The sequence below is a fragment of the Echinops telfairi genome, unplaced genomic scaffold (assembly GCF_000313985.2).
Source record: "Echinops telfairi isolate 266 unplaced genomic scaffold, ASM31398v2 ScPeMD7_7424;HRSCAF=8462, whole genome shotgun sequence".
NCBI classification, from domain to species: domain Eukaryota; kingdom Metazoa; phylum Chordata; class Mammalia; order Afrosoricida; family Tenrecidae; genus Echinops; species Echinops telfairi.
Window position 1 is genome coordinate 81,574,135 of NW_022111324.1, and position 13,937 is coordinate 81,588,071.

Consider the following 13,937-nt stretch of genomic DNA (forward strand, 5'->3'; position numbering starts at 1 on the left):
CTGTGTGATCACGAGTTGTCGAAGGGATCAGGTATCAAGCATCAAAGAACAGAAAATCATATCGTGAATGAGGGATAGTGCAGATTAGGAACCCAAAGTCCATCTATGGGCAACTAGATAAGCTGTTCTGTAAGTAATTTTATCTTATTTAACATTCATTGTTTGAAGATTTCATGATAAGATTTTAATATAATTTTTTAGAAATGGTCATATTGCCATAAATTTGACTTTTTTTAGTCCTGGGCTATTTCATGAATATTGTTTGTAATTGATAAAAACTTATTTTATAATATGTTTTATTTTGTCAAATATTATCATCACTATGGTAATGACAATGTGTTATGATAAAAACAATTATAGTATGTTTTATCATATTCTTAAATAGTGTAGTCATTATGATAATGACAATGTGTTTTTAAATATTATAGTCACTATGATAATTACAATGTGTGTTAACTTTTAAGAAATTAGTAATGGTACTTTAAAAAATAATTTTTAGCATGTTATATTTCTGTTTTATGAATCCTTGATGATAATTCATCCACCAGTAGTTGAGAAAATAATAATGAAATGACAAGATCAGTCTCATTCATCATTAAAAGGTCAATTCAATAATGAAGAAATATTTGGGCATCTTCTTCCATTTTTGATTCGTAGTTTGCTTGCCCTGTGAAAATTACCAAGATTTATTACCAGTTTCTTAAACACAAAGTGAAAATTAACTCAGATTGCTTGATGGTTTTTTATATGAGCTTCTTAAACAGTCCTCCCATAAGTTGAGCAATAAATGTATAAAGATTTAATTAAAAGTTCAGAATCTTACCTTTAATGACTTGGTATACATTTACTAGCAGTTCGTTTTCCTGAGAAAGGACTCAATATTGAGTTATTTAATGGGCTTTCTGGTCCACCTGTGTGCTTCTTTGTTCTTCTCCAGCCCTGTGCCAGAGTGAGGTAAAACAGTTTCTATTAGTCAATACACACTTGGTGCTTGACAAAAGGTAATGGTAGCTGAGTGCTGTTAAAATTGTGGAGGGTAGATACGAACCACATGAAGGAACTAACATGAAAATTAGATGGTCAGTAAAATCTTTTTTATTGAATTTAATGACCAAGAAAAGGTGAGAAGCCATGACAGAGACTAAAAACTCAGATTAGAGGCACAAGTCATCCCTGCTAAGTGGAAGGGAAATACTAAGGGGCTTCAAAAAGTTTGTGGAGAAATGGTATTAAAGATAATGGAATTTGTCCATGAATTTTTTAACCTACTTGTACATTATTTAGTGGTGAGAGGGAAAAGAATGCATAAGACATGGAGGCCCTACAACTCTAGAGGCAATATATACGGAAGAGAGACAAATGTAGAGCACAACTTGTTATGTACTAGGTAGCGTTGCCAGCATCACTTTTAGAATAGATGTAAACTTGACAAAAGAGAGTTGACCGAATTGGTTTAAGAGAGCATGCTAACCTATGTAACCTTATATTTATATTTTTAATACTGCAGAAAAATAAAATTTAATTATAATGAATACAGTGTCTGGTATGGAATAAGCTCTTCCTAAATATTTATAGATTGAAACATCTATAGATGTTTATAGATGATAGATTTAAAGAATTTCTGAATAGAGTGTTTATCTTCTAAAAAGCTGTTAGTCAGTGCAAGGTGACTGACCAAATGTGTGCAGATAAAACGGCTTAGGACCTTCAAAGCTGTGTGTGTCAGAAACAGATTGCTAAACTTGTCTTCAGAGATGCCTCTGGAGGTTTGAATTGCCAGTCTTTCATTTAGTAACTTATCACTTAAACATTTCTGCCACCCAAAAAGTCTTAACTAAGGTCTTGATTTAGAAAGCAATCTGAAAAACACTAAGCACATGGAAAGAAAAATGTGCCCTTTGTTGTTTCTGAGTTGTCATCCCTGGTGTTTGGATGTCAATATATGCATATGTTTTGCTAACTGCAAGGTCAGTGGTTCAAACCTACCAACTGCTCTACAGGAGAAAGATGAAGCTGTTCCCATAAAGATTTGTGCTCAGAAATCCTAACAAGCAGGTCTATTCTATCCTTTACACAGGGTTTTTACAGAATCAGTTAATGACAGTGATGTTTATATGTACATTTTAAGAGTTATATTTTGGAAGTTACATACTTTAATAATGTACTCAAGGAATAATATATATAACATTTTTAAAATTCATCTGAGAAAAACTGGAATTTAAATTCTGTCCATCTTCAAACAATACCTTGAATCAGATTAATACCTTGACAAATTCTTTTCATGAAATAATTTCATTTTATAAATTAATTGCTTTCTTATAAGAGATTATTTCTATTAATCAGTACATACCATGTGCGCTTGATAAGAGATTTTAAAACAAAAACTTTTTGATGATAAATTCACTTGGAAAAATCACATATAAACAGGCCCCCTGTGTTTTAAATTCCCTCAAATCTACCGAACGACTTCATGTAGCTTTTTGTTTTTGTTTCAAATGATGTACTTTGTGGGAAAAAGAGTCCCTGGGTTGCACATATGGTTAAGTCTTAAATGACAAACTGAAAGTTGGTGACTCAACACTCATCCAGAGGTACCTTTGCAGACAAACATGTCAGTTTGCTTCTGAAAAGCCACGGCCCTGAGAGATCCGTGGAGCAGTTCTCCTCGGTGTACATGGGACCACTGCGCGTCGGAATCACTGTGACAGGAATCAACAGCAACAGTTATGGGGACATGAATTAAAGAACTCAAATAAATAAAGAGAGAAGTAGTATTTCCTAGGAAGTGTTTTAATTGATCTATGAAGTGATATTTTAAAACATTTTAATTTTAAGTATGTATAGGTAGTAATATTGGTAATGTATGAAATAGAGTAGTTTGTGAATAGCTTTTAATAGATTTAGACAGGAAAGGTTATCCATGGGAATTAGTTGTAATTGTTCTAGTTTAAAAAGGTTGCTGCTGTTTTCTAGGTATAGAGCACCAAGACTCACAGCATTCTTTCTTGGCATTTTTGAATACGCCTACCGATGCTCTGGATCAATTTGAAGTAAGTACAGAATCTTATACAAACGAAAACATATTCAGAAAGGAATGTGTTCTGCATTTTTATGTAAACAATAATTATATATGTATTTAATAAAACATTTAAGAAAGTTATTTAGCATTAGAGTCATTAAATTTAAAAGCAATATTATCTTATCCCCTAAGAAACTGTAAAATAGAACACTTTCCAACTTTTAGAATAAGTTTTGACACATTTTTTTCTCTAGTGCTAGAGAGGAAAAATGTGAAATTTTCAAACTTCCCAATTAGTAGATTGTTGGCTCTTGACTTTGTGTAAAATATGCAATAACAATTTTTAAATATATTAATTAGGTCTATGAGTCCAATTCTATAATAATGAAATGGTATTTATATAACCTTTGTCATTCCTTGCTATTTAAATAATTTGCTGAGGAAAAAAATAAATCAGTTTATGATGCCAAGTATATTTTTTCTCAGAAAATTTAAGTAGTGATTATATCATTATGTGACAAATAATAATTGTGCACCTATGTGCAGCACAGTGTTCTAGGTGCAGGAGATACAGCAGTGAGCCCATATAATTTATCTTCAAAGAATTTATTATATTCTCTGGGAAAAAATTAGAAGCAGAGTTGTTTAGTTACATTCTGAAGTGCTTACATGTAATTAGATAAGGATTGTCCTAAGTTTCATCTTAGTAAGCTTTGATTATAGAATTATGTTTTATTCCTTTAGGGAAGAGGGGGGCAAAATCACTTTGCATAGTGATTGTTGAATTTCAAAGTTTCTTAACAAACAATGACAGTGACTTGCTTTGCTCATTTATTTGAATTAATGTCATTTGCCTTTCAGTTGTTTTACAAATTATTATTTGTTCTTATTGATTGCTTCATCCATATTTTCTATTTTTTCATTGCTGTATTCTTTAAATAGGATTCCTTTTCTTCCTCATCTTTACTGATTGATTTTTTTGGATGACGTAAGTCTTTGAATTTCAAATCAGTGCATCCTTGAGTAAAAGAGATTAGTGAATTTATTTGAAGATTTCCCCAATAATGAAGTCAGGTTTAGAAATATCATACTTCAAAAATTTTTATGAGTAAAAATGTGCTTTTTTTCATGTCTTAAGTATAGTGAAGTACCTCTTATCAAGCATAATAAAGTAAAATACATACTTTTAAAAAGGCTTTAGCCATTGGAGAATCTTTATACTTCTATTTGCTTATTACATTTCCAAAGACGAGGAGGCTTTTTTGATTTTTGTCACTGTATAAATAATTGTTCATTTTTGTTGTTCCTGCTGATTGCTATCTCCTTTCCCCTCACTTTTCAGCGCTTCATTGTTTCATTTCCATGTTGGTAAAAATAAATCCTCTGGTGGTATAATTTAAACAAAGTCATATTTGTTTTTAAATTCTATAATATATTTTATCATTATATACCAGTGGAGTACTAGAGTACAGATCATTTTAATAATTTTTCTTCTAAAGTTGTCAGTATCATTTTCTGTCCTGAATTAGTTCTACAAATTTAATAAGTTATAAGTTTGTATAAAATGTATACCATTCATCTTCTTTATTAACTGCCTAGAATATGTATGGGTTTATTCCACATTAATCAGACAATAATCATTGTAAAACATTTTATTACCCTATTTAATTCCTTTCCAGAAATTGACAAATAAAATGCTTTTAAGCTGTATTTAAAACCAATGGAAAGTCTTTAGATGTTTTTCTCACGTGTTTTGTTAAATAGAATATGTATTATATTCAGAAGAGTATTTAGAAAAATTTTCCATTATAGGAGCCTCTAGATTATTATTTTACCCAAAAAGGTGGTTTTTAAATTTTTGAAATAATTAGGCCAAAATGCTAACCTTTTCATCCTGAGGAAAGTATTTTATTACTCTTGAGATAAAGGATCATTCTGGCTGTACAGTACAATAAAAAGCAAACTCTTTATTACAGTGGTTGACTAGAGAAACAAATCCAGGGATACTCGTAGTGATAAGGAAGAGCTGTATATCAAGAGGTCATTATATATCAGAACATCCCAGCCCAGTCCAACTCAAGTCCATATGTCCAATACTAGTTTATAAGTCCAATACTTGTCCATAAGTCCTTCTTCAGGCTCACAAAGCCATGTGAAATGATTAAGAATGGAGGAACATCACTGGCTGGTGGGTGCAAAGCCCTCTGAATCCAATGGCAGTGGCTCTAGCTGCTCTCTGAGTGACTCCATGGCAGGAAGGTGAAGGCAGAGTGGACCACCTCCAGCGAGCCATTTATCTGAGTGGTACCTCCAAATGAGGTCATCAAGCTACAACCTGATTGACAGACTAAACTCTACCCCTATCTTCCTACAGGTGCCATTTTGTCACAAAAAAACCTATCACCAATCGTCTAATCAACCTATTTAGAGCATTAAAATACTCAATATGGTATTTCCATACAGTTATCATTCACCTTTAAAAGAATAGAAAGATGTTTGAGTAAATTATATCATTGTTCTTTCCACTGTATTTTTAATTTAATTTTTAATCATCTCCTCTCCATCCCTTTCCCTACAGCACTATAAAGAGAATCCTGGTAAAAAGGGGTTGAGTTTATAAAGGTTGTCTGAATCTTTGCGAGCCAAAAGCACACACTTGGTGTCCCCTCATTTGCTTCCTAAGCTTCCTTCTCCCGGTATACTGGTTAAGGACATTAGCTAGTTTAAATCCCACCTCTACCAACTTTTTAAGTGTATGTATGATTTGGGGCAAATTACCTAACCTTTCTTTTTAAAATCATTTTATTGGGAGCTCTTATCACAATCCATACATGCATACATTGTGCCAAGCACATTTGTACATATGTTGCCATCATCATTTTCAAAACATTTTCTTTCACCTTGAGCCCTTGGTATCAGCTCATTTCCCCTTCCCTCCCTCATGAACCCTTAATAATTTATAAATTATTATTTTTTTCATGTTTTACACCAACCGCTATCTCCCTTCACCCCTTTTCAGTTCGTCCTGCTGGGAGGGTGTTATATGTCAATAGACTTTGAAATTTATTAATCGAATCTTAAGAGTTCTTAGTCAAATTGTATATGTATATAGGAAATTGCTTTTGGTTTGGTTTTATGTACTTGCCTCAATATTGCATCTTTAAAATTCTTTTGACAACTCATAGACCTTGCTATCAAGTACATCCCAACTTACACAGACTGTATAGGACAAACTAGAAATACCCCTGTGGTTTTCTAAGACTGTAAATCTGTATGGAAGTAGAAAGCCTCATTTTTCTCTCACTGAGCAGCTGGCGGTTTCAAACTGCTGGCCTTGCAATTAGTAGCCCAACATGTAACCCACTGCCACCAGGGATCCTTTAAACTGTGCCAGCTTAGAAAATAGGCTGTCCTCTAAATTCAGAGATAATTATAAAAGATGTGCATGTTGACTTGTTCTTATAGTGGTTGTGTAGGCCGAATTGATGAGAGAAACAAATCCATTAACACTCATAAATGTGTAAGAAAGGGTTTTATATCAAGAAGTAATTATATGTCAATCTAACTCAAGTCAATAAGTCCGATTCTATTTCATAAGTCCTTCTTCAGACTCATGCAATGATGCAGATTGTGGGAACGTCACAGGCTGGTGGGTGCAAAGTCTTATGGATCCAATGGCGATGGACACATCACTAGGTCTCTGGCAGCAACCAGGGTGTGCCAGCAAAAAGGTGAAGGCAGAGAGGGGGTGGTTCTCAGGTTCCTCCTTATGAGAAAGCCATGCCCAGAGAAAGCCACCATCAGCCTGTGACCTGATTGACAGATTGAATACCACCCCTTTTATATATCTTCAAGTTGACATGAAATTATGTAACCACCATAGTGGTAATATATTTACTTCGAGGTATTCTTGCTCTATTTCATTTTAGACTCTGGACAATAAGGATAAATTAAAAAGTAAAAGTTTCTGTTTGTTAAATACTTCAACATGTTTTACACACATAGTACTAGACTAAAGAACCCGTGTGGCCTGTGGGCTAGGCATTGGGTTTTTCAGTAGTTCAAACCCACCGGCTACTCAGCAGAAGGATGAGGCTATCTGCTCTCATGAAGATTGACAGCCTCCTCAGAGACTCTCAGGAGCAGTTCTGTTCTGTAGTGCCACTATGAGTTGGAATCAGCTCCATGGGCGTGAGTTTGGATTTTTTACTACTATATTATGCATAATATTAGATTCAAAGATAGACCAGTTGAAGATTTAAACCTCAAAATACTTATGTTAATAATACCAAAAATCCCTCATTACCCTATTTATCTTCTAATCCCTATGTCTGCATAGTATTTGATGTAAACTCTCCATGAATAGGTTGGATTGAATATAAAAATTCACTTACAAGGTATGGTTCATAATTGGGAAACTCTAGTGTTTACACAAAAACTTGAAAAATATTTTGAGATAATTGTTACTTTTTCCTTAATACTTAATTCTTTAATGTCTGAAAAATAAAGATCTCTTTTTACAAAGTTGAGTGGATAGTCAGGATGTTACTGACCGTCATCTTGACCATGGATATTACAGCTATTATGGAAGTAACTATTTTGTTTTAGTTAATTATTAATAACTCTAAGCTAGAATTTAACTCTTAGTATTAAAAGTATCATCTATGAAAAGAGTAAAACTGCTAGATATGTTAAGTGACTGATGCAAAGCTACATAATTCAATAGTTTGTTAATTACCTGTGAGTACTGAATCAGATTTACTTGGGTTCTTTTTGCCTCTGGTACGTTTCAATTTACCACTACAAATTTGTCCAGAAAAGAAAGTGTCCACTGTTTGTTTATTTTATAAGTTATTATTTGTGCTCGGTACTGTAAAAACTATATTATGAACTTAGTCATGACAACTGTCTACTTTTTTTTTACTGTCCTATCATCTAATTTTACTTGAAAATAGTGTACTTCCATTTTATCAAAACATGTGGCTTTGTGTATTTAAATACTTTACTAACATACTAGTAGACCTTGAGAGTGTTATGTGTGTAAATATTTGTAACCTGCAGTATTCCCCTTTCTTTGTTGAAGCACTCTTCGTCCTGTACTCCAGCTAGCAAAGGCAGACGTGTAAGAGATGATTGCACTTTGTGTCCCTATCACCGCTTCTGCCCACCACCTATCTTTTTTGCCTGTGTTTGCAGAACATGCTAACGTTTTTGTGAGAAATAGTACATTTATTGCATGTGTTGGGCTGTTGCTCTTGCTGTTGCTGCTCTGCTTCTGGGGAAATTTCTTTGTTTGCTTTTTTATTTTAACCTCAAAATCAACTATAACCAACTAAACTAATAAAATGATGATATCTTTTGTATTTTTACTCGGGTGGAGGAAATAATCCTAAAATAGGCTTCCAAAATTTAGCAAATGTAAAGTAAATGAGAATCTGGCCCAAGAAAATATATAGAGATTTCTTAAACATTTTAATTAAATAGAAAGCATGATAATTCATACTATATAAACTTTTTAAAAGATTTCAGTCATTACAGATCTTGTTATCTATGATTTTATATGAATTTGTTTTATATATACATACATAGTTTTCATATAATTCAAAGACTAGTCCTTAAATATATATAAGGGACCTTTAAAAAGTTTGTGAGAAACTTTCATCTTTTCCACTAACTTCAGTTTTTTCACTAACATTTTGAAATCCTTGTGTATTTATAGTTTTGTTAGTATACTAATAAATTATTTATAATCTAAAATAATTCTAAGGTTCATGTTTATTTTGAAAACTTACATGTTATAATAGCATACTTTCAATATCTTTGCTCAAGTTGGCTCATTGTTTCTCAATCTGAGATAGACCAGCCATTATACCCATTGTGATATGGGCAGAGTAAGAATCTGTGTATAGAAAGGTCTCAAATTTTTCTAAACCAGCCCCCTCTCTAACTCTCTAATAAGTTGCCACTATATACATACGGCTGTTCCTCAGATGAAGAGCAGTGAGCTACCTGAGATTGTTTGCTTTGGTTTCCACATACAATATAAAACAGTAACAATTTTAAAAGTCATCTGAGATAGGTACAAGTTTTTTATTTCACCTGCCAGCTTTATATGAGCATTGGAATTAATCTAGATCTTAAATCCAGAATTCTTAGATATAGAAAGCTCCAGATCAGAGAATTATCTTGGCTATGGATGGCATGGAAAGAGTAGGGTGAACCTTTGTTTCTAGTGTGATGGAGGTTACATGTAAAATAAACTGGATAATAGTAATATAGCATTGATTTTCAAACGAGTTTAATAATGAATAAACAGTTGAGATGCAAATGCTATGGCCAGACAATGGCCAGTGGAACTGAGTTCAATTACCATCTCTGATTTCATGCTCATTAGACTTACAAAAGATTGCTGGGTTTTGGTTTTGGTTTTATATTTTTTAGATAGTTCAAACCATTGTATGTTTGGATTTATTAAATGTGATGATATATTAGCCATAATATCATACAACCTCTATAGTGAAGACTAAGATTCTGTGCTCAGTTTTATTAGGTTTAAATCATCCTGTAAATTCATTGAGTTTTTACCTACCTATTTTATATGACTATAGTTCAGAGAGGTTTGACTTTCTCATTATCGTTATTAAAATAAAAATCTCAGTGCCATTGAATCACTCCAACTCATAACAATCCTATAGAATAGGGTAACTGCCCTGTAGAACAGGGTGCAACTGCCCCTGTGGGTTTCCAAGACTGTAACTCTAATGGCAATAGAAAACCTCAACTCTCTCCCACACGCCTGCTGGTGATTTTGAACTGCCGATCTTTCAGATAGCAGCCAAGTGCATCACTCACCAGACCTTTTATTATAGGTAGTATCCTCCCAGTTGACTTGCAGAGTTCCATAGTTCTTGGCCATCCATCATATACGAATATCTGTGAATATTAAAATAAGGAAAGAATTTTTGAGTGAAATAACAGTTAAAAGGTTCTAAGGCTTTATCTGTATGGTATAAAGAAGCCACACTTAGCCAAAAATTAACAATTCTTATTTTTACTACTATATGCATCCTCATTTATAATTTGCATAGGTTCTTTGTAAATGTGCTAGTTAGTTAAACATAATATAAGAATGATTTGTTGTTCATTGCATTATTAATATCTGAATACATATGGTTAGGGAAAATTCCATAGTTTTGTCATTAAATAATAAGCAATGAATGCCTCATTTCAAATTGTTCCTATTGAGTTTGGGATAAAATCATTCTTATTGCCATTAACTCAGTGCTGACTCATAGTGACCCCACTGTGGATTTCCTAGACTGTAACACTTTATGGAAGTAGAAAACCTGGTCTTTCCCCTGTGAGCGGCTCAAACTACCGACCAGAGGGATGGCAGCCCAACATGTAACAACTAGGCCACCAGTGCTCCTTTGAGTTTGGGATAGATGTTAAATACATTTTTTTAAACATTTGTAAATACTCATGAGTAGGTATTCAAATCAAGCTTGAAAATAATTTTAATTTTTTATAAATGTAAGTTACATTTTTACTATATTTTAATATGTAAGTTTACATATACTAGTCTTGAAAATGAAAACCAGGTATTCTTAAATCAATTCCAACTGATGTCATACCTATAGGACAGAGTAGAATTGCCTCACAGGATTTCAGGGCTGTAATAAAGTTAAGGAATGTTACAGACTTTTTGCATGAGGGTTATAAAGTATGGCTAACAGTACTAATAACCTTTCTTGACATTTCCTTCTTAAGCTTTCTTGCTTCTTATTAATATTAACCTTTAAGTAAAATAGTATTGGAGTATCGATGTTTCTAATGCATATTCATCAGAATAAGTTCTTAAAGTATGTTCACTTGGGAAAATATTAACCAAAAATAGGGAAAATTGCATTTTATAATCTTCCTTGCTTTATCGTTCTATTTTCATAAACCCAATTATAAATCAATTTCTATTATTGATTTATATCATATTCTTTAGTTTTTATTTCAGTATGCAATTAGTTGCTTAGACTTAGTGCCTTAATACTTTTCATAACAAACTTTTTAACTTCTTAGCTTAAATACAGTGTTAATAATGATTATATTTATTTAGGATATTTTAAAGTACTTTGTAGAAAAATAGTTTTTGCTCCACTGTCATACCATACAGAGCCATTGCCAATTATTAATTATTTAAATTAACCTTACGCTGTTTTAAAATCATGATAATGAGTATTCTGAAAGTATATTAGTGGATAAAATAAGTTTATTAGTGGTTACAAATGCATTAGTAAGCATTTATAGTTAAAATTCATAAAACTTTTTAAAACTTTGTGAGTGGTGATTTTGGTAAAGGAAATGTCTTTTTAAGTGGTAGTTTAAAATTTTTATCGCTAAATTTCTTCTGAAACATTGTCTACACTGGCAGTAACCTGGAAAAGAAGTGAATTATTAAAATCAGTTAACGTTATTAGATATTGGCTTCTTGTAAAATATTTGGAAACATCTGGATTTTATCTAATATTTTTAATTTTAATATCCAAAACATTTTTACCCTTGGGTTTACTCATCTTTACCGAAATTTGTTTCTTGTCTTTATGAGAAACACACATTAGAAAAGAAAATTGTTGTTTTACAATTTCAAGTATATACTCAAAATTTTTATCAGATAATCAATATCATTGTAATTGGCATCCCACAAATTTTTAAATGCTCAAGTAATGCCATCTCAAACTATTAGTACTATATATAGTATATATATTATATATCTTTATATATGTGCTATGTATATAAAGATATATATACTATATATATCTTTAATTTTTTGTTAAAATGAACTTGGTCTTGTTTAATCTGTGGAATTAATTTTTTCTTTAAGGGAATTAGCTCTAAAAAGCTATCATTGTCACTTTCATTATTTCATTTCATTTCAGTTAGTATTAGGTTGCTTTTTAATTTTAAGTGTTTTCCTTCTGAATAAACAGCTTTTACCTCAATTAGCTAAGGAATTACATTTTCTTTTTAATCTATTCTCACTCCAATTGTTTTCTATTTTTCTTTTCTTTTGATAAGTAAAAAACCTAGGCCAAAAATACGTTCACAGATGACAATAATTCTTCAGAAGGGCCTAGAGTTTTATACTAAAAACCTTCATAATTCACCACATGGTGTAATCACAGGTTAAACTGTGATGATGGGTATTCTCCTGCCTAACCTCCATCGCATGCTGATACATAACATCTTCACAAGGCCATGAAACGTGCTGGCAAATGTTTCAACAGTCAGTTCTGGGACAGGAAGAAGCTCATGGCCACCACTTCCTGAGACCTTACGTGGATGGTTAAGGCCCACTAACTAGTGCTCTGTAGCTCTCACACACCTGATAGGTTTTAAAAATATTCCTTAGTGGTTGGAAGTTGAGTTTTTATTGTCACAAATCCATGAGCTACAATAATTATAAAGCAAACTGCCATCAAGTTGAAAACCAACTCCTATCAACCCTATAAGAGCAGAGTAGAACTGCTATCCATGTTTCCAGAGCTGTGATTTCTAATGGAAGCAACTGGTGAGTCTGACCTCCCTGCTGTTCATTTAGCAGCCCAATACTTAACCCGTTGTACTTTCAGGACTCCTATATTAATTATAGATGGGGAACCCCCAAGTTTGAGAAAACAATTTGTATTTAAAGATGAAGCTATATGCCCAGAGTTCTGTTTGACTGAAAACTAGGCTGAACAGTTAATATCTTGGCAAACATTTTTTCCCCAAGTATATCTATATTCACAAGAATTTATTACTTATTTCATATTTTAAAGAGGTTTTCTTTTCACTTATTTCAAAGTACAAGAGTCAGTATTAATCAGTGTTCTAAAAATTCTATTTTGTCTAAACATTTTCTTGAATATACCAACATCTTTCATCAAAGGAAATTCTAAGTTGTGAGTATTGTATTTATCAGTCTCTCTCATTAATATAGTAACCATAATAGTAATAAAGCAAAAGAAGAGGAAAATCATTGTAGGTGCATATTTAAATTTCTTTAAATGCTGCTGCTCTTTTTATTGACTTTTATCTTCTGATATAAGCATTGTTCCTGCTTTCAAATGAGTTCTCCTTCCAAGATGGCCTTCATTGCCTTTATTGCCTTTCACTTTAAATTCTAATATTTTTGAATATTGTCAAACCGGTTATATTATTACTCAGCATGTACCATACAAAGAGCTATATGCTAAATTTTAATCCAAAGCATTTCTAAAAATAATTTAAACAAATGATACTGAATGTAATGCTGGTATTGCTACTGCTGCACATTTTTAAATTTTAGTTTGACAATACAAAGCTGATATGTTAGGGTACTTTTACTCTAAATTAATGCCTAGTAGAAAAATGAATTTTATTACCAGGCACAAAAATCATTCATCTCTAATCTTCAGTGCATACCTTTAATACATATGCTGCATTTATTTCCAGACACAATTTATTTTGGAGTATCAAAGTTCTTTGTGGAATACAAGTATAATGTGTATGTTAAAGATCATAGCTAAAAGTAAGAGAGCAACATTAAAGATCGTGAAAGACTCTTCTGTTAACTATTGTTACCTTAATTTTTGTTTTTATTAAAGCTAGTGGTTATGTTTTTTATAATATATCCCTCATGTGAGTTTTCAAATTAAATTTTGTTATCCACCCTTTTACAGAAATGTTATCATTATCATGCCTTAAAAATTTTGCTAAGAGCTGCAGTTGTTTAAAAGTGCTTTCTTGAGTGCCTTTTTTTTAAATCGTTTTATTAGGGGCTCATACAACTCTTTATCACAATCCACACACACATCAATTGTGTAAAGCACATTTGTACATTCATTGCCCTCATCATTCTCAAAACATTTCCTCTCCACTTAGGTCATCAGGTCCTCATTTTTCT

At 32.3% G+C, this 13,937-nt stretch overlaps 1 protein-coding gene across 4 annotated transcripts in view; it reads left to right on the plus strand.

Moving 5' to 3' along the window:
* The window catches only part of CDC42BPA (CDC42 binding protein kinase alpha), a 303,883-nt gene that overhangs the window by 225,348 nt on the left and 64,598 nt on the right, over positions 1-13,937 (plus strand). For 2 of the 4 annotated variants that reach the window (XM_045297994.1, XM_030887740.2), the window contains exons 21-22: positions 2,965-3,050; positions 8,103-8,141. In XM_045297994.1, the coding sequence (XP_045153929.1) occupies positions 2,965-3,050; positions 8,103-8,141 (125 nt within the window). The remainder of the gene's footprint in view (positions 1-2,964; positions 3,051-8,102; positions 8,142-13,937) is intronic. The other 2 variants (XM_004699965.3, XM_004699966.3) reach the window with 1 other exon arrangement.